Here is a 27,280-nt window from a genome sequence, read left to right on the forward strand (position 1 = left end):
CCTGGGTTGTTGGGTTTGGTCCCTGGATGGAGCATGTGCAAGAGGCAACCAATCGATGTTTCTCTCCCTTTCTTTCTCCCTCCCTTCCTCTCTCTCTGGAATCATAAAAGAAAAGAAACCTAATGTATTCAAACCAAATTGCTTGAATATGAATAAAAGAGAGAACAAAGCCTGGGTCTGTAAGTAAGGAATAATAGTCAAAGGGGGAAAAAGCACAAAGGAGGTTTTTCTAGGAAGTACATTAAAGGGAAAGGAAAAGAGGGTCTGGGGCTCAGCCCTTCATTAAACCATTTTTCCAAGGGAAGGCTAAAGTATACATTAGAAAACACAGTGTGGGGAAGATGAAGTTTAATGATGAAAGGAAATAGACACTTTCAAAACACACTGCTGAAGAGAGTGTATGTGGTACTGTAATAATGATGGCTACTTATAAGGACCCACGAAGAAAATTTTCTAACATTTCAGTAATACAAACAATTGTGCTTCACATGCAAAACTGATTTATCTTAATACATGGAAATCACATACTTAATCATACTTCTCTCTGCAATTAGCTACTTTAACGTTCAGAGATAAAATTTGTATCTCAATAACATACAGAAACGTATGGCAGTATTTTATGTATTAATTTTACTTCTGCCTTCATGTTCATTCTTACTTATTTTATGGTGCTAAATGTAGTTTTATATATTGCCTTAATAATTTTATAAATTACCTTTAATAGGGTGTCATATGAATAAAAGGTTCAGATATAAATAAAATAAATTGCTTTGAAAAAATGCAATAAAAATGCAAAGAAGGATCATTTTAAGATATGAAATTTAGGTTAAGATATAAAATCAACTCAGAAATCCAGTCAAAAGCCAAATAAAGCTATATTTTTATACTGTACAAAAGAAAATTTACATTCTTAATGTAACTAGATACAACTAGGGAAAAATTACACATCTCTCAGGAAACACAATATTTAACATCTCAGATATGTTTCTGCATTGCAGACTGATATTGAATTTTATACATCTTTATTTACAATACCTTAAAATATTTTTTCATCTCTGGAAGATATTTACAGGTCAACAGTGACTACATTTCACATTTCAACAATCAACAGTATTACCCAGTTCAGTAAGACAGTTAAGATGATGGCTTACATGCACCAATAAATGTGATCTTAACTGTGCGGTGTTTTTCTTCAGCTCTGAAAAAAAATGAAGGTTTTCACTAGCCCTAGGTTGAAAGGACATCAGTCAATAGAGATCATATTTTCTTCATGCCTATCATATTTAAATTTTCACCAGCAGTATTCTCTGAACACTTGGGAAGTTATACCAAATAGGTTGATGCTAGTTTTAAAAAAAGAGAGAGAGAGAGAGCTGATCCATACATTCCATATCCTTTTATGAAGCAAACACATGGAAGTGGGTTATCTCCTTTTTACTTGTCCATTTTGACAGAGATCAGACTCCATAATGCTCAAGTAGTACAACTTCAGAAATTGTAGCATAGGAGAGCCAATTATTATGGGGAAAATCATTGCACCATAAATACTGTTTTACTTAACCACTTAAACAATGCAAAGCCAGCATAATTTTTAGAACAAGAAAAAAAAGATTCACTGTAAAATAGTTGATGTACTTATTACAAATATCTTAAACAAAAGGAGCATTCAGCATTATCTCCCAATTCAGTTTGGATGATAAACCCCACAAACCCCACAAACCTACATTTGTAATTGTTAGAAAGCCAATCTTCTCTTTCTAAGATAGCTGATTGATACATTCATTATTTTTAACTACCATCTGACATGGAAGAAATAATACATAAAACCTGTTTGGAACATCAGTTAATATACAATTACACTTCATATTTTCCAAAGAAATCATTATTCAATAGTTTAAGTAAATCTTTTAGTTTTTATTGGTCTACACACTAAAAAAGAATATTTCAGTTTTCCATAATCCAACTGTTTTTCTCCAAAGTAAAAATACACCCGGAGTGATCATGTACATACATTATGTAAACATGCCATTCTAGCCCATATCATACTTACTAGAAATAATTGCCACTGCCCATTTGAAAAGGGGCATCTCCATAATTTCCCCCTCAATTTTACTTTTAAAAAGTCACAATATCATACAATGTACTAATTTTAGGAACTTGCTCACTTTTTTCTTCAATACTGATGAACAGAATCCTTAATTTGAGTTAAGGAGACATGAAAATGTGCCACAGTAATACCATTTTGACTTAACCTTCAACTGGTACTTTTGCTGGAAGTGTAAATGTTGACATTTTACTAACGTAATAAGAACTTCAAATGGAATCTTGTAGGTACTATATATCTATGTTCCAGACCAAAGAACATTTTAATATCTATTCCCCTTAGGGGTAGAAAGCCATCCTTCATGTTAAGTCATCTCATTCCTTAACAGTTAGGTACTTTAAAATTATATTTGGTTGAAACATTTTCTTTGGTAAATTTTGAAATCAATGAAGATGTGAAGAATTTCCTCTGATATAATTAACACTAAGCTGTTGACACAAATATAGCAAACCAAATGGATGTCAATTCTGTAGTTGGGGATAGACTGTCCAGTTAAGTTAATTTCTCTTTGAAAATTTAAAAAAAATCTGTATTTTTACCTACTTCCAGATACATGACTATTAAAAAAAGACTCATTTATACTTTAAGACACACCTAATTATAATTTTTTGGGTAAAGTCTATATTAAACATAGTAACATAATAGCAGACATTTGAATGTGTTTTAGTTTGTAAACATTTTCTCAAATCCAGAAGCAAAACACAGAACCTGCATTTCTGCACTATGCTGCCAGGTATTTCACTCACATCATTCCTAGCTTCCTGCTCACTTTTATCCTGAATTGTCTGTCTGGCATAAATTTCTCCTGTGACCAACGGCTAAGACTACAAGAATACTGAAGGGATCGAAGTTACCAAAATTTTGTGGGTTTATGGTCAAATTTAGAAGAAATGTGCCTACATGGGCAGGAGATGTTTTTAGGTGATGACGACGCCCCTGATTCTCATGGCTTGGGACCACCACACAAATTTCTGACACTGTCAAAAATCTGGTACAGTGTAAGTACACATTGGAGGATTCTATGAATAGTATTTTCTATGTTCAGTGCCAGTATGATATACCCATTAGGTACATAACATAGGTAATACCTAAAATTTATGTCTTTCATTAATCACCATAAACACCTTGGCAACGGAAAATCGTACCAATCTAGTAACACATTATGATTTTATTTGCACTGTTAACAATTTTATACAGCATTCCATCTTCTTATAATCTGGCAAATATGCTAATATTTAGAATTTCAGTTATCAATAATATCTAGCTGTTTTTCAAACAACTTGTTTCTAAAAAGCACTTTAGAAAAAAATTAAAGTATTACAAATAAGGGTCTCAACCAACAATAATCATTCAACTTGAAAGATAAAAAATATCATGTTCAGACTGTTTAACATAACCATAGTATAGGAAAGTTGCTCTAAAATTCTTATAGATTTTCCAACCACTGGCATGACCTACTAAACATTTTTAAACTGAAAGACAAACATGTAACTGAAATACTGATTTTAAAAAAACACAGAACAAAATTTACTTTGTAATCCAACATCAGAGATGGAGGGATCCTCCTTGCCAGTGTTTGTATAAATAGTGTGCTACCCCGAGACACATACTAATTTTTATTTACAAATGAACATGCAGAGCATTAAATGAGACACCTGATTGTCAAACAACTAAAGTACTCAAAAATGGACCCATAACAAACCTCACAAAGTGAGGTGTGAAAAACACCCTACTTCATTAAAATATTCACAGATATAGTGCAAACAAACCAATCTGAAAAGTTATTTTCAGTATTCCAGTGTCTAATAAATAATTATAATTAATTTAAAGCTACTGAGTGGAATTTAAGAATATAGGTTGAAAATATTGAGCTTATATAGCTGAAACTACCACATTTAAGATATTTTATATGGTATATATACACTCTGAATAACATGATGGTCACCATCCCATTACGCATCATGAGCTTTGCACTACAAACCTTTTTTAACCACGTAAGTAAATGTTGTTTTCATCTATCTGCTCTAAGCACAATCTTCTGACATTAGAAATTAATGGAATCAAGTTTCATCTTTACTTTGCAATACTCCGTTGTGCAATACAATTAACTTGCTATCTAGGTGACTGTGAAAGCTGGCTGATTCAAAAATCACTTTAAAATAGCTAGAAACACTGATTGAAGCCATTTCATTGGGTTTATTTTTGCACTTAAATAAATCCCCAGCAGTATAATCAACTATAAAATGGCAGCATACACTGTTATGTGGCAGAAAATAGTAAGGCATAAATTAGAATAAGAAAAATGTATCTATCCTTATATCTCTGGTATAGATACCTACATTTCTAACACTTCCCCATCTATGTTTAGTACTCCACATTATTCTGGACTTAATACCTTCCTTAATGTGCTATATTCACCAACTACTAGTCCAATATTCACCAACCACTAGTCCAAAACTGTACAGAACCGCAGGAGGAGGAGTGCTACATAACACACTTACCATAGTACGAGTAAAGGGAGGCAGTAGGGTGCTAATATGCATTTGACAGGAGACAGGAGTTTTATTCTGGCTCTGCTTCTTAGTTATGTGACCTTGACTATGTCACAATCTTTTTGAGCCTCAGTTTCCTGAGGATGGATATGGGGGTGGGAGGAGTGGGTGTTAAGAGACTATCGAGATTATCTCTAGGGTCTCTCTCGGCTAGCACGAAAATTCTGACTCTGTAATAAATAGGCACAGAAGAGTAATTAGGAGAATAAGGGGTCAGGATTTCACATTACAACCACCCCTCCAGCTTCTAAATTATTTTTTATTTAAAAATCTTACTTCTAACTTAGCTTTTCACTTTAGATTTTAGTTTGCTTTTTAGTAACATGATTTCAAATTAATGTCATAGGGAAGTTCCCCAAACCTTCAGATATTTCTTGATCTGACCTGGTACAGATGACATCAAACTATTTTATTATAGAAAACAAGTATTTTCTCCCTAAATAGCTTTTCCATAGAAGAAAAAAAAAGACTTTTTTTTTGAAAAAAGAAAGTTAGGAAGTATAAAACAAAAGGATGTTAAATGATAAAATATGAATATTGCTGGCATATATTTTTAACAAGTATTGTATATCTGAGAACTATTTTTGTTTAAATCCAATAAATAATGCAAATGAATAACAAAACTCTCACAAAATTTGACTTATGGTTTGTTTAAAGCAACTCATTCCATTTAAACAATATCGTGCACAGGAACTCTGTTGTAAAATCCTTAATGTAAAGTTTGAACTAAATTAAATGTTTCTTCAGTGGGGCCAAATCATCCCTCTTAAGAGAATGAAACATAAATGTTAAAGGCCATATAACATTAATGGGTTATGTATACGTAGAAAATATATACATATACACACAGATAAGTGAAACCTTCTAAGTTGAAAGTTTTCAAAACCAACTTTGCACATAAAGATTTCTAACAAACCAAAGGGAGATCTTATAATATTTATTACAGCTTTTGCTGTAATTTGATATTATTTGTTGGGGTTTTTTGTGCTTTAATTAAAACTTACTAGATACAAACAATTCTTCAGCCTCCTAAGTCAACTGGGCATTTCTGCCATAAAAGTGACTCACCTACAGCCATGGCTAAAATCTCACTCCCTGGTAAGTAAAATGTTCTTTTCCTTTCATACCTAAACTTTGCTGTCCTTACTATGTTACAGATCTTTACACTTTACAGATCTTTATTTTGGCTACTTTTAAATTCATTTATCTGACATCTCTTAGTTAAATTAGAAGTAAGGGATACCTAAAATATGTCTTTGTGATATATATACACACACACACACACACAAATCAATAAAGCTCTCTCAACTTTTAGCTTTATGCTGGACTTTGGCAATTTTGTAGACACTAGTTCAGGTTCTAGTTTTCCATTTTAATATGAGCTGAAAAAATGTTACAGACCACCAAATTCAAACAAGCATTTCACCGTCCTTATAAAGACTCTAAATCCCTTAAAAAACAAGCAAAACAAACAAACAAAAAAACCCTCTTACAATTGAAAAAAGGGAGGGAGATTTATAGGTATGGAAAAAAATGAAGCATTTTTAAATTTTATTTATCAAAATCTATTGTAATTTTAATTGGTAGAGATGACATTTTAAACTTTGTTAATTAGGAGAATACTTGCTTTCTATAAATTCAGTATATTTTTCTTTCACAATAATAAAATAAAAATGTCTAAATGTACAAAGCACTAAAATTCTGATGTATTTTGTGGAAGGATAACGCATAGCAGTTCAAGTCACAATATACTGATTTTAAAAAACCAATATATTCTTTTCTATTTCAATCAAGTATTAGAACCTGAGACCCAGAAAAGGTCATAATGAAATCTTAACCAACCAAATCAGAATTTTTTTTTAACCAATAATGCATTTTTGTAGCACAGTTACCAAATGCTACTTTACATACATTCAACATTCACCTTACTGGCATGATTTCCAAGTTTTATAAAAATGAGAAACTTTTTCAGATATATGATTAGAAGGTACACAAATTGCATTACATTAAACACAAAGGCAGTGTGGTCCTTGTAGGAGAAATCAAGTCAGTACCCCCTGGTAGAAATGTTCTATAAAAATGTATCACATTGAAGCGTCAGTGTTTTCAGCCAATTATCTGTCCCTGATGTATTTCCTTGGAGTATATAATATGTCAGGACTTCAGGTTTCTTAATCCAAAATATCTGACTGAACTTAGGTACATCTAGAAAGCAGCTGAAAGGGTTTCTCCTATAGTCTGACATCACAGAAAGTAGGTTGAGAAATCCCTCTCTTTACCTGAAGACGTACTTGTTCTACTTCAGTCATCAACTCACAAAGGAAAAGAAAGAAAACCAATCAATACTTCCCCTCACATACACAATCCCACACAAGCTAAACAAAAACCACCCCTCCCTCCACAAAACCCCAGCACCAAAGTGTCAGTCATTCCTGGAAAATAGAACATGCCCCTTGGATTCTCTGATTTGTTAGTTGTTCAAACTTCAAGGACAGAAATGACCTTATGTCCTTGTAGGGAAGAGGGAAGACAAGTTAATGACTATAGAGCCATTGAGAAAGTGCATTATCAATTACACAATCAACTTAGAGCCCTGACCTCCAATGGAGGTGGTCACAACTTGATTTAAATGCCTCAGTAACTAAACTTTTATGTCTTCAAGATAAAGGAGATGGGAGAAAAAGAGCCACTCTCATTTTAATGAAAAAGTGCAGCAGTCTATCACCTTTCCCCATGCTTCTCAAGAAAATGATTGCACAGACACAGAGAAGTCCAAAGTCATAGCAGAATCTCTGAGGCACTCCTGGTTAAGAGAGAAAAAAATATGACCCAGTAATCATAGTTTATAGATTATGAGAACAAACCCGTTTTTTCTTTTTTTTAAGAAAGCTAAAGAATCATTTCATAGGGATCATATACACCATTTCCTCTAACGTATCCTCAGTCTCACAGTGTTGAAATGGGACCGATCAGCCTACAATGGATTGCACATCACCCAGGGAGAAAGGAAGGCATGGAAAATGCAGACATTTTATACTGCTTCACAAACACATTTACAAGGAATAGGTGAAGAGAAGGTAGAGGAAGGAGGGGAAAGAAAACCTTATTGCTGTTTCCATACAAAATACAGTATGAACATACCTAAACTAAATCAAATCTGACTACAATGACCAATATTTTCACAATGTGGGATGAAGTTTCTTCTTGCACAATGAAATGTTCAGTTTAAAAGGTAAGCAGAACGATAAGAGAGGATGTCAAAACTACACCTGGGATATTAGCTGCATATTGAAACTTGGGGATCGAGACTGCTTGGTTAAGGGAGCCCCTGGGCTGAGGAGCTCTTTACCGTCTCCAGCTTGACCTAGCCGGTCTTCCTGTAGACTGATAGTTGAGTATCGATTAGCATTGTTAGCTGCTAAATTAGTAACTCCCTCAGTGCCAACCCCAATGCTGGTACTTGCTTGACTGACATTTACATAGTCAAATGATTTACTTGAGGAAGCACTGGCTGTCCGGATTAAACTTAAACTATTGGTTTTTGGCACCACCTGGCCAGCAGGCAGGCTCAGGTGTTTCTTCATCGGTGTCAGCTCAATTGAATCTACACTAAGATCAGTAGGTTGCTGTACATACTGTCTGCGAACTACTGAATCTCGAGGGCTCTCATTGGATTTGATGGCAGAGGGTGTTTCTTTATCCTTGACTGAACGCCCAGTTGCTACTTTCTTTAAGCTTCCCCTCTGAGAAGAGGAGGATGGTTTGGTCCCAATTGGCTGACTGCTAAGGGAAGCCCCTGATGAAAATCCTTCATCTGCATCATTCAGGTTTACTGGCTCCTCTCCTCCATTTACACCTTCAGCACCTAAAAAACAAATCAGAAAGACTCAGCAATACCTAAATTAAATAAGCAGTAGCTGTGAATAACAACTCAACTGACTATCTCTTAGGTAATGTTTGCTATAGGTTGGCAATGGCTTTGCTTTCAACGCTTCCCCTAAATAATTTAAGGGAAGAAATCTTAATTTATACAGAATTCTAATGTTATTTGTTCTGTTTATTTAGCTTTAATTAGTCCAGCTTTTATAAAACTATCCACAAATGAACTTAATATACTATCAGTATTTAGGAATACAAAACAATTTTAGGTAAAACACCGTATTTTGTCATCATAAATCTTTATAATACATCCATATCAATTTGAAGTGACCATATCTATTTAAAAAAACAAGAATTTTTCCTCCTATCTTCCTTAACCCACAATAAAATAGACATCCTTCTAATTTCAGTCACCCAGAATAATGCCCAAAACATTTATCCCTACAATAAAAGTTTATATTTCTTTAAGAGCTAACTGCTTCTAAATGGCTTTAAAATCTTTGACATGGAACTAGTAAATTTTCTAATCCAAAAGTAAAAAATCTTTACATTATTTCAAGTTACTTCCTAATTGTATTTTGTCTTATGGACATAACTACTCACTGGTTTCCAGATTTTCTTGATCAAATAATGTGAAGAAAATACTTGGTTATCAGAGGGCAAGCTAGGGAACCAGCAGGAATATTTAAGAAGGATTTTTACTTTCTGTATTATGTATTTCTGTAATATTTAAAATTTTTAGTTTGAGATGTATAATTTTCATAATCACAAAATACTACAGTACCCAATTATGTTTCATGCAGAAACTGCAGTTAACAAAAGAGTCCTTTTCTTGGCATTTTCTAAGGGGAGAAGCACATATAATACATCGAGCTTGGGGTTTCCAGAAAGCTCAATTCTCTTACTGAAAGTATGAACAACATTCTCTTAGAAAACTGTACATTTGCTTCTTTCAAAAACTGATAGCAGTTTGCTACAACATTAAGTATGTTAACCAGACTGTGACAAGTTTAATCTGAATCTACATACAGATAGCAACATTAAAATTAAAATGTTAGGGAAGAAATCTAAACAAGTATTACCTTGAAATAGGGTTACCTAATTAAACTATACAAGAAATATTTAAACACAATTTTAATTTAACATAGTACCTGAAAAAATAAAAATATTTTCTTAATTATATTTTCTCATAGGGATTACTTATTTTCTTCCTTCAAAAGAAAAATGAAATAAGCTACCCTTAAAGCAAAAGGCATGTTGTTATTTTTATCCAGCAGTTTAATAACCTTTAATCATCATGCAAAGCCATATGAAAATGCGGCTGACACCACTTCTCTCAACCCCTTGTTCAAAGCAATAGTATATAATGTATCTCAAATAAAAACTTTAAATTATATTCATATGATATCATCTTAGCAACTTACTTACAATTAATATAAAAACTCTCAAATGCCCAAGAAAGGATAGTTACTGGTTCAGAATTGATATCAATAATATAAAACTAGGAGTGAATAGAAATGTTATTGGGTATACACAGATGTAGGAAAGGAGACTGAGAGACATGGTGCTAGCTTTTGAATTTTGCCACATGCCGATCTGATGCACAAGCAACATGGCCATAAAAGAGATGATGATAACGTAAGAGCCGCCATGCAAGAGAATCTACAGGTATTTTATATACTAAAAATGCTGTTTCAGTAGAATAGAACACTGACTATAATCACAGGCGTCCTCAGTTTAATAATTTTAAGTCCAGCTTTAAAAGTCACCAATAAAATATTACTGGACAGTCAAGATAAAGGCAGGTGATGGGCTCATATTCCCTTTAATTTCAATATACAATAAATACACTTTTAATTGTAAATTTATTTATTTATTTATATATTTAAAAGATTTTGTTTATTTATTTTTAGGGAGAGGGGAAGGGAGGGAGAAAGACAGGGAGAGAAACATCAATGTGCGAGAGATACATCAATTCGTTGCCTCTCACATGCCCCCAACTGGGCACCTGGCCCGCAACCCAGGCATGTGCCCTGACTGGGAATCAAACCAGCGACCTTTTGGTTCGCAGGCTGACACTCAATCCACTGAGCTACACCAGCCAGGGCAACTGTAAAACTATTTAAAACCACACACTAAAAAACAGGTTTTCTTTTTTTAAAGGTCAATTATAAATGTTTATCCAAAAGTTCCAGCAAACTTCAGAATTACTAAAACTTCACATAGGTTTTAGTAATTTCCTTCCTTCTGTTTAAAGAACAAAAGGTAATTGTGCCTCACAACTTTTTTCTTAATTTTCTCCCTGAGTGGTAATAACACTATTGATGGTCCAAAGAAGAGACAACCGAAAAGGATTTTTAATGACCTTTTCCATTCATGTCTACCTCTCCTTATAAATTTAGTGTCTACTAATACTGACTTAAAACTACAATTAATCTAGATTATAAAGCAAAATAATTTTTGAGAAATTTCAAACACAATGAAGGAATTCATTCCTCTTTCCTTGTGGCTATACTCCACCCTCACAAACTGAAATTTTCTACTAGTGATAGGATATTATTTAAATATAATATTTTAATATTTAAAAGGAACTATCATTTTGGTTCCTTTTTCAAAGTGTATGACTTTTAATGAACTATAAGAAATGTTTCAACCTTATCCCACACTTTCTAGAATATCATTGTGTTAATTAATATAGCATAGCTACGTTTGGCACAAATACTCCAACAATCTAAAAATGGTAGGACATACCCATTAACTGGTTTATTTAGTCATCTAGAATGTTGAGAAACACCTAAAACCTGTACAGGGTCCGGCAGAAGTAACGCCTGCTTGAGTGTGGTTGGTAGGGTAATAATGTAGGTGTAATAATTTATAGTTTTAATTTGAACATTTCACCTAAAATGTCATATGGTGTGCTTGAGTGATATTGTTATGTTATAGAATTACATGCTTGATTTTGTAATAGAAAAGGAGTGTTATTTGTGCTGGACCCTGTATAATTTTATTAACCAATATCACCCCAATAAATTCAATTTTTTTAAAAAGGAAAAAAATGTTAAGAAATAGGCTGTTGTTCAATTTACATCAACTCTGCGTTCAACATCTATTCATATACTTATTTTTATGCCTTTTTACAAGATAAAACTGACTCCCAGAGATAACAAAGAGACACAGAAAAAATGAAAAGGGATCTCTGTAAAACAGCGCCGACTCTTTGGGTCCCTAGATCATGCACATGCAACACCGGTAAAGGACATGGGGTCGATATGGGAGAATGGGCAAGGGAACAGAGGACTGATTTACAATAGATTCTTACTGAGCATGCTCAAAATTTTAATGCACCAAAGAGCAAGAAACTTCCTTAAGATGGAAGTAACTGCTTCATGTGTGTTTGATCTTTAAGTAAAATTTTGTACCCTATTTTAAAACTACTTGCTGTATTTCATAAATTAGTATAAAGGTTATACAATAGCAATACATTAAATAATGAAAAAATGCTTAAGCTACAGTTCTCTCTTTTACAAAGCCAACTCCTATGGCATCACATGTAAAGCAGCAAATAAATACTTTCCTATAAGGGAGAAGTATTCTTTTACAGATAGTGGTGGTGGCGGCAGTGGTGGTGGTGGTGGTGGTGGTGGTGGGAGGGATGGGACAGTGGGGAGTTTGGAAGAGGGGGGATGACTCTCATTTTGAGATTCCTCCATTGTAGAAACAAGAATCTATTGGATACCTGACCTCTAAATAATACATTTCAATTCTGTTTGGGAGCTTTATAAGATTATCATTACTTACAGTAAATGTTAAATGTAGTGTGCACCAGGCTAGTACATTTATAGAGGAAAGATGTAAGTAGTTCACTAGTTAGACCCAGGCAATTTGACCTGCAGATTATAAAAAGCCAATCAACACTGGTTTACTCTTTAAAGAGATTAGAAATTCTTGTTAATTGACAACCTTGGGATTAGAGATAAATTGCTGGCTCCACTTTAGTTCAATTTCTCAAAGATAATGTATTAATGTGTTAAAATTCTCCTCACACATTTTTAAAGAATAAATTGCTGTATGGATTAAATCAACTCATATTGACTAAGGCGGCTCATGTTCATTGGGTGCATTTTTCCTTTCCTAATGTTAGAATAAACATGCTCAGTAATGAGAAAATTCCAAGCATTTGCAGACCTTTCGGAGACAGGCCTCTGCCTTGTTAGTAGCCATGCCAAGCTATTTTTTGATTACACAGGGATGCAGACTCCAGGCCAGCACAAATGGTAACTGAAGATTGTACTTGACCTGGCACTAGGCATATGGGGATTTGTGCTTTGCAAGGAGGAGCTAATATACTCTGGGGTAGTAGAAACACACACTAGAATGGAAAGATGTTCTGCTTGGAGTTAGAGAGCCAGGATCCTTCTCCAGCAACTGCCTCACTGATTTCTGCCTCCTCATCTCTGTCCTACCCTCTGTTGTGGCTGCTGCTGAGTTGGGCTCCGGTGAGCCGTGCTCAGGGGTCCTGCGCACCAGCACCTCCCCCTCTTGCACACGTTTGATCCCTAGGTCAGTGGAGCCGTGTTGGATCGGGGAGCCAGGAATACTCGAGTCAGCCTCGTTTGAGAAGTCAAAGCCATCTGGGATTCAACATATAAAATTTTAGTGCTTTTATGCTCCTCTATTCTTTTCTGAGCATTTTGACCCAGGCAGATAAGAGAATGTATATATGGATATGATATAAACACAAATGCTACTTATATAGTTACATGTGTGTGCACAGCATACACACACATAAGGCACATGTGAGGATGAACAATGTGAGGTTTGCAAATGAATAGGATAGAAAAATAGGGATCATTAAAATGGTAATTAATATCTCTTAAGCAAGACAGGTTGACTATTCAAGTACCGTATGACTGAAATACTGCTGGATTCAGCACTTCTAAAACAGGAAAAGCAAAGAGAAAAATCTAAAAAACAATAGTAACTTCTTTTATGATTTCATGAATAGCCTGCATTATACCATGAGTTTGGCTAGTTACACAGTTTTCTCCCACAATGCTCACACGTGCACCTTGTTTTCCCATTACAGTAAGAGGCTTAAAGAAACTTCTTTCCCATTGTTATTACTAGTTCAAACAAAGACAAAAATTAACTAGATTTTCTGTTTTAACATTCATAGAGCATTCTAAATAACATCTTTCTACTTTATTAAAAAATTGTACTAAAATAAATTCAGGCATTTAAACCAAATTTCTAATGCTATTTTTAAAAACTGAACAATTTTACTTTAATTATAAAGACTACTACAATATCATGTTCTAATATAGTCTATAAAAACAGTGATAAATTTACTTGAATCCATGAGTAAGCTATAGGGATTCTGTACTCACCTTCTCTCCTCCATCTATGGCGACGGATGGAAGCTGTTGTAATTGCAGTCCGAGAAATCCTCGGCACTGTTGGAGTGACTTCTACTTTAAGTACTTTCTGGCCTTCTTGTGAAGAATCAGGAGCATCGAATGGTAATGAGTTTTTCATGGCATTAGCAACCTAAAATGATAATTTAAGTCCATAGATATTTACACCCTATATACAATTTGTACTTATTCTACACTTCTTTGTGTCTGTGATTTTTTTGAGTATGTATTTAAAACTTGTACTATAAAATATGAAAGTACAAGGTGTCCAAATATTTGTATCTTTATTGTTCTGCATTCTTCTAGGCAGGCTTTTCAAATGAGAATTTATTTTTAAAAATGTCAGCCACCCTACCAATTCCTTGAAGTTGTTGATTTTCAAAGAAAAAAAAACATTCCAAAGGAAAAAAAATTATTTAATATTTGAACCCTGACATAAGAAAAATTATAGTAAGTTTCCAATTCTTCAGATGATAAATAACACACAAAATCTAATCTCTGATTTTAAAAAATTAGCCTCTTCTGCACTCCTTGGTTTCCATTAAGAACTTTCCCTCAAATATATCTGGCATTTTGTCCCATCACTTTTTGCCCTCCATCATTTTTGAGAATAATTGTCATTCATTTGTTTATGTTTCTAAATTGGGTAGTGCTAATCTGGCAAAGATCTTGAAATAGGAGTATTTATTGTTCTCCCTCCTCCACTTAGACAAGGATAAGTGGAATGTAGCAAGCCTTCTCTACCAACTCAAACATTCTCTCCTGGGGGCTGTTCCAAGGTCTAGATTGAGGGGTAGGGAGTAAGTCTTTCAATTTAACCATCATTAGTACTAAAGATGATGTTTGTTTCTCTGCCAACTATTTTAGCTACTTATCTCATCTGGCTCTAGATTTGAATACAGAAGAAGAGTGTTATTATTGGGTTCCTCAGAGATCCCCAATAATAAAGAACTATCCCAGGTCTAGAGATTACTAATCTCTTTAACTATTTTGCCTTGGAAATGCCCCTTCTACTTAATTTATAAAATCATTACAAAGATAAAACTATGAATTTAAAGAGTCTCACAAATGCAAGGTATTATTATAAATGTGAAAAATCTTGTTATCCATTTGTTCTAATGTACCTCTTAGATTAAAATTAGAGATGATGACTTAGAAAACAACGGAAATTTAAAATATATAAAGAAAATGGCCTTTATAAAGAGTATTATTTTAAAGTGCTGCAAGTAAAAATAAACAGTATTTTTAAAATACCATTACAAAAATACTATACAAAGTTTAGAAAACAGAAAATTGCAAAGAAAAATCATCTACAGCTGAATCACTTACACAACTATTGGCATTCTGTATGTTTCATCTGTCCTATCTAGATTTAAAAAATAGTTGTATGCTGCTTTCTAACTTGACACCAACTAGCATCTTTCTTTAAAATAAATTTTCAAATACATAATTTCATCAAGCAAATATTATATAACTTAATTATTCTCTGCTGTGGAATATTTAAACTGTTTTGATTCCTTTGAAATTAAAAATAACACTAATGCTGTGCTTACAACACCTTTTAAACATATTCAAAGTAGTTTTCTGGGATATGTTGCTAGACATGGGATAGTGAGTCCAACAAAACAAATACTGATTACAAAACTGCTTCTGCAGAGGGGTGTTAAGGGCTGCGTTACACGGCTCCTGGGAACACAAAGAACGCCCTCCTTAGCCCACTACTGGATATTTACATTTGGTTTTAGATGGCCCATTTATCTTTTGGAGATATATTTATTTTTTGTGGCGGAGTATAAAATCTTTCATATAAACAAAATATTAATTGGCTTTCTTGTCATGCTTGTTGAAAATATTTTATGCACTGCATATTAATTTTGTTTTTAAGACACTGATGGTTTTGAATTTAGATGTTTATATGGTCAAAAAAATCATCAACCTTTTTTAGTGACTTGTCATATCACTTGAGCTTAGAAAGTCCTTCCTCCTATAGAAATTTGAATAAATATTTATAACCTTTTCCCATCTCCTTCCTTAAAGAAGTTTCTCTCCCTCTCTTTTTCCTTCCTTAAAGGAAAACATGTAATTCTTTAATTAATTTGAAGTTTATTTTGATATATGGGAAAAGGAGAGGTTCTAAACCAACTTTTTAAAAAAGATTTTATGTATTTATTTTTAGGGATAGGGGAAGGGAAGGAAAAAGGAGGGAGAGAAACATCAATGTGTTGCCTCTTGCGCACCCCCCCCCACTGGGGACCTGGCCCACAACCCAGGCATGTGGTCCAACGGGGAGTCAAACTGGCAACCCTTTGGTTCACAGGCCAGCACTCAATCCACTGAGCCACACCAGCCAAGGTGGATCTAAACCAATTTTGTCTTCACTCCAACAGTTAACCAACTGTTACTGTGGAATAAACCTTTTTCCTCAGTGATATGGATTGCCTCATGTTACATACTAATTTTTTACCCACTTTTACCCTTGACAGGCACAGTTATGTTTAATAAAAAGTAAATACTTTCACTTACCAATAGCGGTTGAGAAAAGAGTTCTAGCTGCGCTCTATAAATGATGTCATCAAGGACTTCCTGGCCAAGGTCCCACTGTCCATTATACCTAAGGAGAAGCAGACTGTTTACTATCTATAGCAAATATCTCTAATACTCAACAACAACCTTTTTTATTGTTCCATGTCCTATTATTGTGGTTCTGAAACAAGATTTTCAACAACAATTTTCACATCATTCCATTTCTAAACTATCCCACTTTTACTTATAGGAACAAAATGAAGATTTCAGATATTTACATTTAAAATAGTTTACAAATGTCTCTTCACATATATTATTTTTTATCATATGTTGATATTTAGGGTACTCTGTTTATTGCATTCATGAAAAACTGGGTTATAAACTACATAGAGAGATACAGTTTTCCATACAGAAAACCTCAACAATTTCTAGACTCCAATTTAATAACTACTTATGTTATATTTTGGCCGTTTTAAAAAACCAAAAGGATTATGAAAAAGTATACACCAACAAATTGGACAACCTATAAGAAATGGATAAATTCTTAGAAATATACAACCTACCAAGACTGAGTCATGAAGAAATAGAAAATCTGAGCAGACTACTAGTAATGAGATTGAATCAGCAATCAAAAACTTCCCGATAAACAAAAGTCCAGGACTAGACAGCTTTGTGGGTGAACATTACCAAACATTTAAATAAGAATTAATACCAAACCTTCTCAAACTCTTCCAAAAACCAGAGAAAGAGGGAACACTTCCAAACTCATTTTATGTGGCCAGCATTAACCTGATACCAAAAACAGCCAAGGACACTACAAGAAAATTACAGGCCAATATCCTTAATGAACATAGATGCAAAGTTCCTCAAAAAAGTATTAGCAAACCTAATTGAACACTACATTAAAAAGACCATAAACAATGATCAAGTGGTGTTTAGCCCTGGGATGCAAGGATGGTTCAATACCTGCAATTCAATCAATGAGAGACACCATATTAACAAAATGAAGGATAAAAATCATATGATCACCTCAATAGATGCAAAAAAGCATCTGACAAAATTTAACATCCATTCATGATAAAAACTCTCAACAAAGTGGGTATAGAGGGGATGTACCTCAACAAAATAAAGGCCATATATGACAAGCCCACAGCTAACATGATACTCAACAGTGAAAAACAGGCCTTTCCTCTAGTCACTTTTATTCAACATAGAACTGGACAGTCCTTGTAAGAGCAATTAGGCAAACCCTGGCTGGTGTGGCTCAGTGGCTTGAGCGTTGGCCTGTGAACAGAAAGGTCGGTGTGTGGATTCCCAGTGAGGGCACGTGTCTTGGTTGTGGACCAAGTCCCCATTTGGGGAATGTGAGAGGCAACCGATCGATGTTTCTCTTGCACATGTTTCTTTCCCTCTCTTTCTCCCTCCCTTCCCCTCTCTCTAAAAATAAATAAAATCTTTAAAAAAAAAAACTCTAAAGATTCCACCAAAAAGCTCTTAGAACTAATAAACAAATTCAGTACAGTATACAAAAATCAGTTGTGTTTCTGTACATTAATAACGAACTGTCAGAAAGAGAAAGTAGGAAAACAGTCTCATTTACAATTACATCAAAAAAATACCCAGGAATAAGTTTAATTAAGGAGAAAATGACTTGTACACTGTACACTTACAGTTTTTATATAAGATACTGATGAAAGAAATTGAAGAACACAAATAAATGCAAACATATTCCATGCTCATTAACTGGAAGAATTAATATTGTTAAAATATACTACTGAAAGCAATCTACAGAATCAATGTAATCCCTATCTAATTTGTGATGGCATTTTTCACAGAAATAGAACAAACAACCCTAAAATCTGTATGGAACCACAAAAGACCCCAAACAGCCAAACCAATCTTGAGAAAGAACAACAAAGCTGGAGGCATTATACTTCCTGATTTCAAACTAAACTATGGTTATCAAAACAACATGGTACTGGCATAAAAATACACATAGATCAATGGCACAGAATACAGACATTGCAAAGAGTGTAAGTCTTAAAAGTTCTCATCTTAAGAAAAAAAAAGTTTGTAACTAAGTGTGGTAATGGATGTTAACTAAACTTCAATGCATGTTTCTTTCTCATATTGTTTCTCTCTCTTTGTTTCCCTCATCCTCTCTCTAAAATCAATAAACATCCTCAGGAGAGAATTTTTTTAAATAATAAAAAATAAATAAAAATGAAAAAGTACTGAGAGAAGTTCATATTAAGAAAAATAAGATAATGGGTCCATCATGGAGCAAAAAAGTTCACTTTTGTGCAAGTGATAAGGAAAAAAAGAGAGATATTAGGTTTCCAAACATTAGGAAGAATTCTCCCAATTTCATAGTCCACCTACTTACATGGCATAATAAACCCCTGTGAGAAGTTGCACCATAAATTCGGGATCCAATACTATTCGACCACAGAGTTCTTTCCAGTGTTTTTCATGTTGTCGTGGAAACCCACTCACACAAACCCTAGGAAAATATAGTATTTATCATGTGTGATTTCCTGTTTCATTGAATCAGATATTTTTGCTTTCATAAATTCCTCAAATATTTACTGAATACCTGCCATATTCTAGTAACTGTCCTGGGCCTCAGTATACAGTTGTGAAGAGGCAAAAAGGAAAAATAAATAAAAATAAAAACTGTGCCCTCATAAACACACACATCCTACTGGACTATATCAATAAAACAACTTTTCTCAAATAGCTAAGTCTGTCAAATTCATCTTTCCCTCTCTTCACATAAATAAATGCATAATTTTCTCGCATCCCAAATTTTATCACGACGAATTAGTGGGAGATATAGAAATCTAAAGCAAATAAAAGGACATTTAAACTACTAATATCAGAACCATAAACACTTCTCTACCATCCATCTTCTTAAAAGATGCTTCCAGAAAATTATGTTTAATAATTATAAAAAGTTGTATCTATATTATTTTAATCAATTAATTTATTAGAATAACTGCAATGGTGAGTCTAGAAGATATATTTTAGTTTTCAGTGCATTCATAGTCTCAGGAATTTTTTTTCAAATTTCAGTTTACATATATATGTTTGAAGTAGAGATGTATAATTAGGTGATCAATAAAAGACTTATAAGTATAGAATAGCATTATATTAGTATAAAATACATGGGTAAAATATAATGGAAATTCAATTTCAGGAAGGAAATGAATAATAAAGGGTGGGGCAAAAGTAAATTTACAGTTGTTTGTATGGAAAGTAATACAATAATTAATAAATAATAATACAAGAATAAATTGTGTTTCATGTACTCACAACTGTAAGCCTACTTTTGCCCCACCCTCTATAATGTCAGACTGTTAAAGAAAAGCTTGTTCATTTATTCCTCAGATGGATGATGGTGGGCATTAGATCACTGCAATATTCACATTATGCACATTTGACCCAACCACTAGTTGTCTTATAATGCCAATATTTACATATTAGAAATAATACCAATTTTTACTATTTAAGATAGGATGAAAAAATTTAAATGTTAACTTAAAAATGTGCAAGGGATATACAGTTTTTCAAAATTATTTAGGGGATGTGTGAACAAAAGTTTGAGGACCATTAAATCTGCCATCACTTCTGTTGTTAAAAAACTTTCTTAAATGCCACAATAGTGTTGCCAATTAAAGATTCAGCAGATTTGTTTTAATAAACCAAAAATAGTAACTTATAAATAAATTTATCTGTACATAGGCAATAAGTGCTTAAACAGTGTATTCTCTTGATAACAGCTTCTAGGTCAGAGACAAGAACTTTGTTAGTCATTAATCATGTTATTACAGGCAAGTGAAAATAATATACTTATTTTAAGATCATCTATAAAATCAAACTTACAGATAATTTGGATTGGCCTTCCTCCAATTAGCAAAATTTAATTTTGTTATCAACAGGACCACACTCTCTTCCCAGTAGCACAATAACATGAACTTGAGCAAAGAATCTGTGGTGAACCAACCCCCTTGGGGGCTGGGACCTCTATGATCTCTCCTTCCTGGTATTCAGGCCCTGTGTCATTTTCTCTTCTTGAGTGTGAGTGGGACCTGTGATTTGTTCCTAACCAATAAAGCATGGGTAAGGTGATGTGATTTCCATGATTATATGTACTTGATTATGTTATTTAACAATGTAGTGCAGGTCTCTCTTCTACTTTGAAGAAGTAAGCTGCCATGTTATAGGTAGGCTACGTTGAGAAGCCCACATGACAAAGAACTAAGACTGGTCTTTAGCAGACAGCCAAGAAGAAATGGAAGCACTCAGTCCTACAACTACAGGAACCAAATTCTGTCAACAAAAGTGTGTAATTCCTCAATCAAGCCTAGATAAGACTACAAACCTACCCAATGTCATAACTGCAGCTTTGTAGACCCTAAGCAAAGGAGCCGACGAAGGCATGACTCCTGACACACCGAAACTATAAAATAACAAAGGTGTGCTGTTTTAAAGTGCTAAGTTTGTGGTAATTTGTCATGAGGCAATAGAAAACTAATATAGTACTTAACACTTTTGGGGGCTCAGTTTCCTCAAGTAAAAATCAGTTGAACAGGATGAACTCAGGGTTCCTTCTACAACTAAAATTCTGTGACTCTAAATGTCCTCCATCTCCAAACTGATTTCTATTACTTAAATTTTCTTTCTATAGTGGACATTTCACCCTAGATCTGTCAAAAGTATTAGAAATTTTGCTTTAGTAAAAATTACGAAACACAAATACAAATGAGATATACAATTAGTACTATAACTAATTTTCTCATACAAAGCAGTGATAGTTATTTGTGAAATAGATAAAGAAACTGGTCCACATTTCTTAAGACTTCCTTTACATATGAAAATTGGTATATCACTAAACCACCCTAAGCTTAAGATACCTTGGCTGAACTTGATGTTCAGACACAAAATACTTTTTTAATGCTGTAATATTTTCAGGAAGTCATGATACGTAAGCTGATAAGGATTCCTACAGGAATATAAGCTCCATGAGTTTTATTTACTGCTATGTCATCGTAAGTTGTAACAGTGCTTACCATAGAGAATATGCTCAATAAATATTTGTCAAATAAATAAATATGAAGGGTAATGATAATTATTACTCTCACCTGGAGCCCATCCGACAAAGAGATTGATAAGATGAAGCAGGCATATACACAATAGCAGAATTGTAACACAACATGAGAAAACTCAGGACTTCAAACCTAGAAAAACAAAAAAAAGGGGAAAGGATTATAAACAATCATTTCTACTAGAGACTCTAGTAAGTGATTTCTTCATTGGATGGTTATAACAACAATGCCTTAATATTGACTTTCATGATTTCTTAGTCCGATTACCAGAGTCTCTTCCTCAATGCTTCCCATTTCCATTTTCCTTTTTTTTTAAAGGTCATATCTCTTGCTGTCATCTATATTTTCTTCCTCAAAAAATAAACCACCATGGTTGAACAGATGACTCCCCTATCTACATTAGTCCACTTTCCTACCGACTGAATGATGAAATCCAAACTCATCAAGGCATACAAGGCCCTTTACAATTCACCCTCAACCTCTCTCTCCAACCTTACCCTCCCTCCGCAGACTACCACATACATACACCACAGAACATCCATCTTCTTACCACTCTGCAAATATGCCATAACCTTTCATAACAACTTGCTTCTATGCTTGCTGTTCTTTCTCATTAGAACATACTTACGAAACTCCTGCTAAGGTTTCAAGTTCTAGCTCAAATTTTTACTTTAGACATAAAGCTGTTCATAATTCCCCCAGCTGAAGGAAACTACCATTTTTTTGCCATGTATAATGCTCACTTTTTGCCCAAATTTTTGAGGGAAAAATAAGGATGTACATTATACTCAGTAAAATATGGTATTCCCTTATCCGTGTAGCTCTAATATAGCATTTATTCCACTGAATCATAATTCTCTGTCTTTATCTCTGTTTTACCCATTTGGTAATAAACAATTTTAGGGTAGAGACCCTGATTTATCATCTCTACCTCTAGTATCCAACACAGTGTCTAATACATTATGATATTATAATAAATAGTTATTGAATAAATAAATGATTTCCTAATATTTACAATGTCTAAGAAAGTGGCTCCTAAACCTTAATGCACATTATAATTATTTAAAGACCTTTTGGAAAAATATATTCTTGTGTCTCAACCCAGACTGACCCATTACAATCTCTGTAGGCAGAACCCTAGGGAATTTGTGCTTCTAAAAAGCTTCCCACAGGTGGTGAAGAGTATATTGAAACTATTTGTACCATTTTTGCACATTTTTTGTAAGTCTGAAATTATTTCAAAATGAAAGGCTAAAAACTGAGTTGAGGGGAGGGGTGGGGGAAAAGGCAGAAAACTGTACTTGAACAACAATAAAAAAATGTTAAAAAAAAAACTGAGTTGAAAGTCTGACTCAGAAGCAGTCATGTTCAGGCCCCTTCCTCCCTATATCATTGGGTTTATTGAATATTTATATTCTGAAATTTAAAATTTCTTTTCTGAAAGGATAAAAAGGAAACTTCTACCTAGAAACCACCAGGCACAACTGTGGCTTGGGGTGGGGGTTGGAGGAGAAAGAGACCATACTGAAAAAAGCAATATAAAGTGAAACACACCTTACTGGAAATTAGGACCTCAAGCTCTCCTTCCCCACCTGGCTCCAGAGTGCAAGCAGCTAGCCCTCTACTTAACAGACTACTAGTTTTCTCTAGGGAGTTTGACCACCCTAAGAAGAAAGATTTAAAGACATGGACTTAAAAAATTCCCCAACTGAATGGCCCAGAGAGCAGTTGTGAAGTTCATGGTCAACCAGCCCTATTAACATGGTAAAAGCTTCTCAATCTTCATTCTCCTACTCTTAAATTTAAGGGAGAAAAAAGATACCTGAGGAAATCCATTAACATGAAAACAAGATCAAAAATAAAAACGTAGAAAAAAAGTACAATTTGAAGGAAACATAATATACAAAGAGAAAAAACTTTGAACAAAGCAAATTATCATTAATATTCTCAAAAATATAAGAGAATATGTTTCCACACAAAAAAATGCCCAGCAAAGCAAAACCAGAATTTATTTTAAAAACCACTCAGAAAATAAGAAAAACTTTTAGATATATAAAATAATTGTAGAAATTAAAAACTCACACACACAAAAAAGGTGAATGAAGTTGAGGATGTAAATAAATTAAAGCTGAAGAAAAAAGAGATGGCAAATAGGAGAGAAGACAACTCCAAGAGTTTCAACATCCAAATAATAAAAGCTCCAGAAGACAAACAATAAAAGACCAGATAAAATGGAGAGGCCAAAGTAATTAATGAAAATAACTCAAAAAATTTTCTCAGCCTCAAAGACAGAAATTTCCAAATCAAAAGAGTCCACTTAGTGCTCAGCCCAATGGAGGAAATAAGCCCACCCCAAGCAATATCACAGTGGAATTTCAGAACACCAGGAACAAAGAAGGAGGATCTAGGGTACAACCAACAGTAGATCCAGAGGAAAAAGATAGCATAAGAAGGAAGGAGATCCTGAGATAAGTATGTACCAGGCAAAGAGGGTAACACAGCCCAGACTGGAGTAAGTAAAAAGACTCTAGGAGCCCCCTTTTCAGGAAAATAAAACTGAGAGAATGATCAATGTGAATGAAGACTTGAAAGGAAATTACAGCAGTAGATAGAGAATTTGCAAGGACTGGATTACAAGGCACAAAATAAACAAAGAAAAAAAACAATTATGAACTCCAAGGAAAACAAAAAAGGTATAAAGGAAAGGAAAAGTAACCAGTTAATCACAAAGCTAAGCACTGAATAGCTCTGAATGAACCATGGTCATTCAGAAATCTGAATAATGAATTCCCCACAATTATAACATAACTACCTTGAAAATATAGGAGAATGATAAAGGTAGTGAACTAAATCATTATCTTTCCTAGAGATACGTTAATAAATAATGTCTACAACTGAAAAACTAAGAATCAGCAAGTTACTCAAAGATGAGGAGGTAAATATTAAGAGTCAGTTGAAAGCAAGATTTTTTTAACTTCAGCATTATTGTCATTTTGGGCCAGATAAGTGTGGGTTGTGGGGGATTGACCAAGGCATTGTGGAATGTTGAGTAGCATCCCTGACCTCTACACATGAGATACCTATAGTAGCCCTTCCTCAACCCAGTTGTGGTAATCTAAAAAGTCTCCAGACATTGCCAAATGTTCCTGGGGCGGGAGTGGTGGGTCCAGATCTGCCCTGGTTGAGAACCCTTGTTGAAAGTCATTACATTTGGGAAAGGAGAAATGGGAGAGGGAGCTGGTGAAGGCAGATTTTTACAATAAACTGTATAGAATTAGTACATATTTAACTTTGAATATATACATATATATATACACACACACGTGTCTATATTCCTGATACATCTGTACAAAAAAAATGAAAACATATGCAAAAACAAAACAATAGCACAATGAGATATCACTCTTTACTTAGTGGTAAGAGGGCTATAATAAAAAAGATGAAAAAAATAAGTGTTGCTCAGGACATGGCTGATTTCAATGTCTACCCTTTCCTTGAAATAAACTATAACTGTGAATATAACAACTTTCATGCATTGAGTTTTGTGAGTCCTTCTAGTGAGTTGTCAAACCTAAGAGTAATTATGGGAATGCCCCACCAAACCTTGCAATTGGTATCAGATGTGAGGGTATTCTTATGGACTATGCATTCAAACTTTGCAGTTTGTCTAACTTCAAGTAGGTAGGTACTCTCATTAACCCATTCTACAATGAAAAAAGCAAGGTGTAGAGACTAGATAAACTGCCCCTGAGGGCAAGCTTCTAAGTTTGGCTGACTTCATGCCTGCACTTTTAGGTTTTACATTGCTTTATACAAGATGACCATAACACAGTACCAAGCATTGGATGGACAGGTATTTTACTGCTATGATGTATTCACTAGTATCACATATTTAACTTTTTGCCTCTTCTCACACCAAACTTGAACCAAAGTAATTAGAGTTAACCACTAAGCATAAATGAACAATTCTCACTCTCTACAGTTTTGACCATTACCGGTTTTGTGCAGTGAATGTTTCCCTCTGAGGATGAAGATCGCTATAAACAACCCTGATGAGATCATGCTGACACAATGCCCCTTCCGTCAGAGCCATGGATCCAATTGTTGAGGGCTGTAAAAACAAGGCAGAGTATGAGATTGTGTCTCCAAAATGAACCAGAAGTCTGTACCAAATAATGATATTTAATTTTGTTTCAATAAAAGGCAGTTTCAGACCATTTCTTTTTAAAACCCTTACCATTTTTCAATTATACAAGCAGTGACCCCAAAACACTGGAATTGGTGGAAAATTGTGTATTTATTCTTACATGTTTAAACTTCAAGTCACCTTCAAAACACTACCCATTTGATGCAATACACCTGTTGAGATGTTTTTCCCACTGCTCAGTTCCTGAGCCCATTGATTTTGATACCTTTTAGTGCTTCTGCTATTTTTTGTTTCACCTCTTCCACATCGGCAAAACATTTCCCTTTGAGGACTTTTTTTTTTTCATCCAGGGAAACAAAAAAAAGTCACAAGGGGCAAGATCGTGCAAATAGGGTCAAAAACTGCTGAATGTGCAGTGTGGTGTGGGCAGGTGCACCCATAAATCACCCATCATGAAATGGGCAAATGAGTTGAGTCTTCAAAAAAAATTCACTGAAGCTGAATGCAGCCTCTCACAACAATGCTAGCTGGTACACTGATGCAGATGGGTTCCTAGAACACTCACCTAGCAGGGGAAGCCTGTACTACAAGGGGCCCACCCTCCAGAAGATAATTCTGGGGGTTTTTGGGTCCTTCCTATTCTACAGCTATCAATCTATCTAGATATCTGTTTGTTTATTTATTTATTTATTTGAGAGAGAGAGAGAGAGAGGAAGGAAGTGGGGGACAGAGAGAGAAATATTGGTTTGTTGTTCCACTTATTTATGCATTCAGTGGTTGATTTCTGTATGTGCCCTGACTGGGGATGGAACCTGCAACCTTGTACTGCTGTGACAACACTCTAACCAACCGAGCTACCCGGCCAGGACTCTATAGCTCTTTTTGAAAATTATGCTGAAAATATACTGATTTAATTTTTCAAAGATTATGAAATAAATCTATATTTAGGGCACAGATAAGAATAGTTGCTAAAAAGACTAAAGGTTACAAATACATCAATTTTAATTTGTTTGTACTCTACAACAGTGGTCCCCAACCTTTTTGGCACCAGGGACCAGTTCAGTGGGAGACATTTTTCCCCGGACCAGGTTGGGGGGATGGTTTCAGAATGATTCAAGTACATTACATTCAAGTTCACCTCCTGCTGTGCGGCCCAATCCCTAACAAGCCCGGAGATTGATTGGGGACCCCTGTTGTAGAAAACAAGCAGTCTTGAGGACTGCGCAATCAAACTATTAAGTTTATCTAACTTCAGGTAGGTGAGTACTCCCTACTCCCATTAATCTCATTCTACAATGAAGACAGCAAGGTGCAGAGAGTTATCATTACAAAGCACAAACAATATTGAAGGCTATGATCAAATGTCTCTTTAAAAGTGACATAATTGAGTTCATGTTTCTACAGTTAGAAGAACCATCCATTCATAAATGTTTCACTATCGTCCATTTTATTTCATAACATGATACACAGAACTTAATTAAAATTAAATTACTCAGAAATATTCTGTGCTAGAATGAGTCCTGGCTAAACAAGAAGCACTCTATTTCCAACAC

General features: G+C 34.3%; 1 protein-coding gene across 12 annotated transcripts in view; it reads right to left on the reverse strand.

Annotated features, from left to right (window-relative positions):
• Positions 1 to 856: 856 nt before the first annotated feature.
• Positions 857 to 27,280, reverse strand: part of HYCC2 (hyccin PI4KA lipid kinase complex subunit 2) — a 60,281-nt gene continuing 33,857 nt past the window's right edge. For 10 of the 12 annotated variants that reach the window (XM_045198033.3, XM_024563775.3, XM_045198029.3 and 7 more), the window contains 7 exons: positions 25,576 to 25,691; positions 21,617 to 21,712; positions 18,859 to 18,975; positions 16,473 to 16,560; positions 13,923 to 14,082; positions 12,999 to 13,166; positions 857 to 8,521 (listed from right to left, as the gene is read on the reverse strand). In XM_045198033.3, coding sequence (XP_045053968.1) covers positions 7,920 to 8,521; positions 12,999 to 13,166; positions 13,923 to 14,082; positions 16,473 to 16,560; positions 18,859 to 18,975; positions 21,617 to 21,712; positions 25,576 to 25,691 — 1,347 coding nt within the window. In that variant the 3' untranslated portion in view covers positions 857 to 7,919. The remainder of the gene's footprint in view (positions 8,522 to 12,998; positions 13,167 to 13,922; positions 14,083 to 16,472; positions 16,561 to 18,858; positions 18,976 to 21,616; positions 21,713 to 25,575; positions 25,692 to 27,280) is intronic. The other 2 variants (XM_024563779.3, XM_024563780.3) reach the window with 2 other exon arrangements.

This window comes from Desmodus rotundus, chromosome 2, assembly GCF_022682495.2.
Source record: "Desmodus rotundus isolate HL8 chromosome 2, HLdesRot8A.1, whole genome shotgun sequence".
In the NCBI taxonomy this organism is placed as follows: Eukaryota; Metazoa; Chordata; class Mammalia; order Chiroptera; family Phyllostomidae; genus Desmodus; species Desmodus rotundus.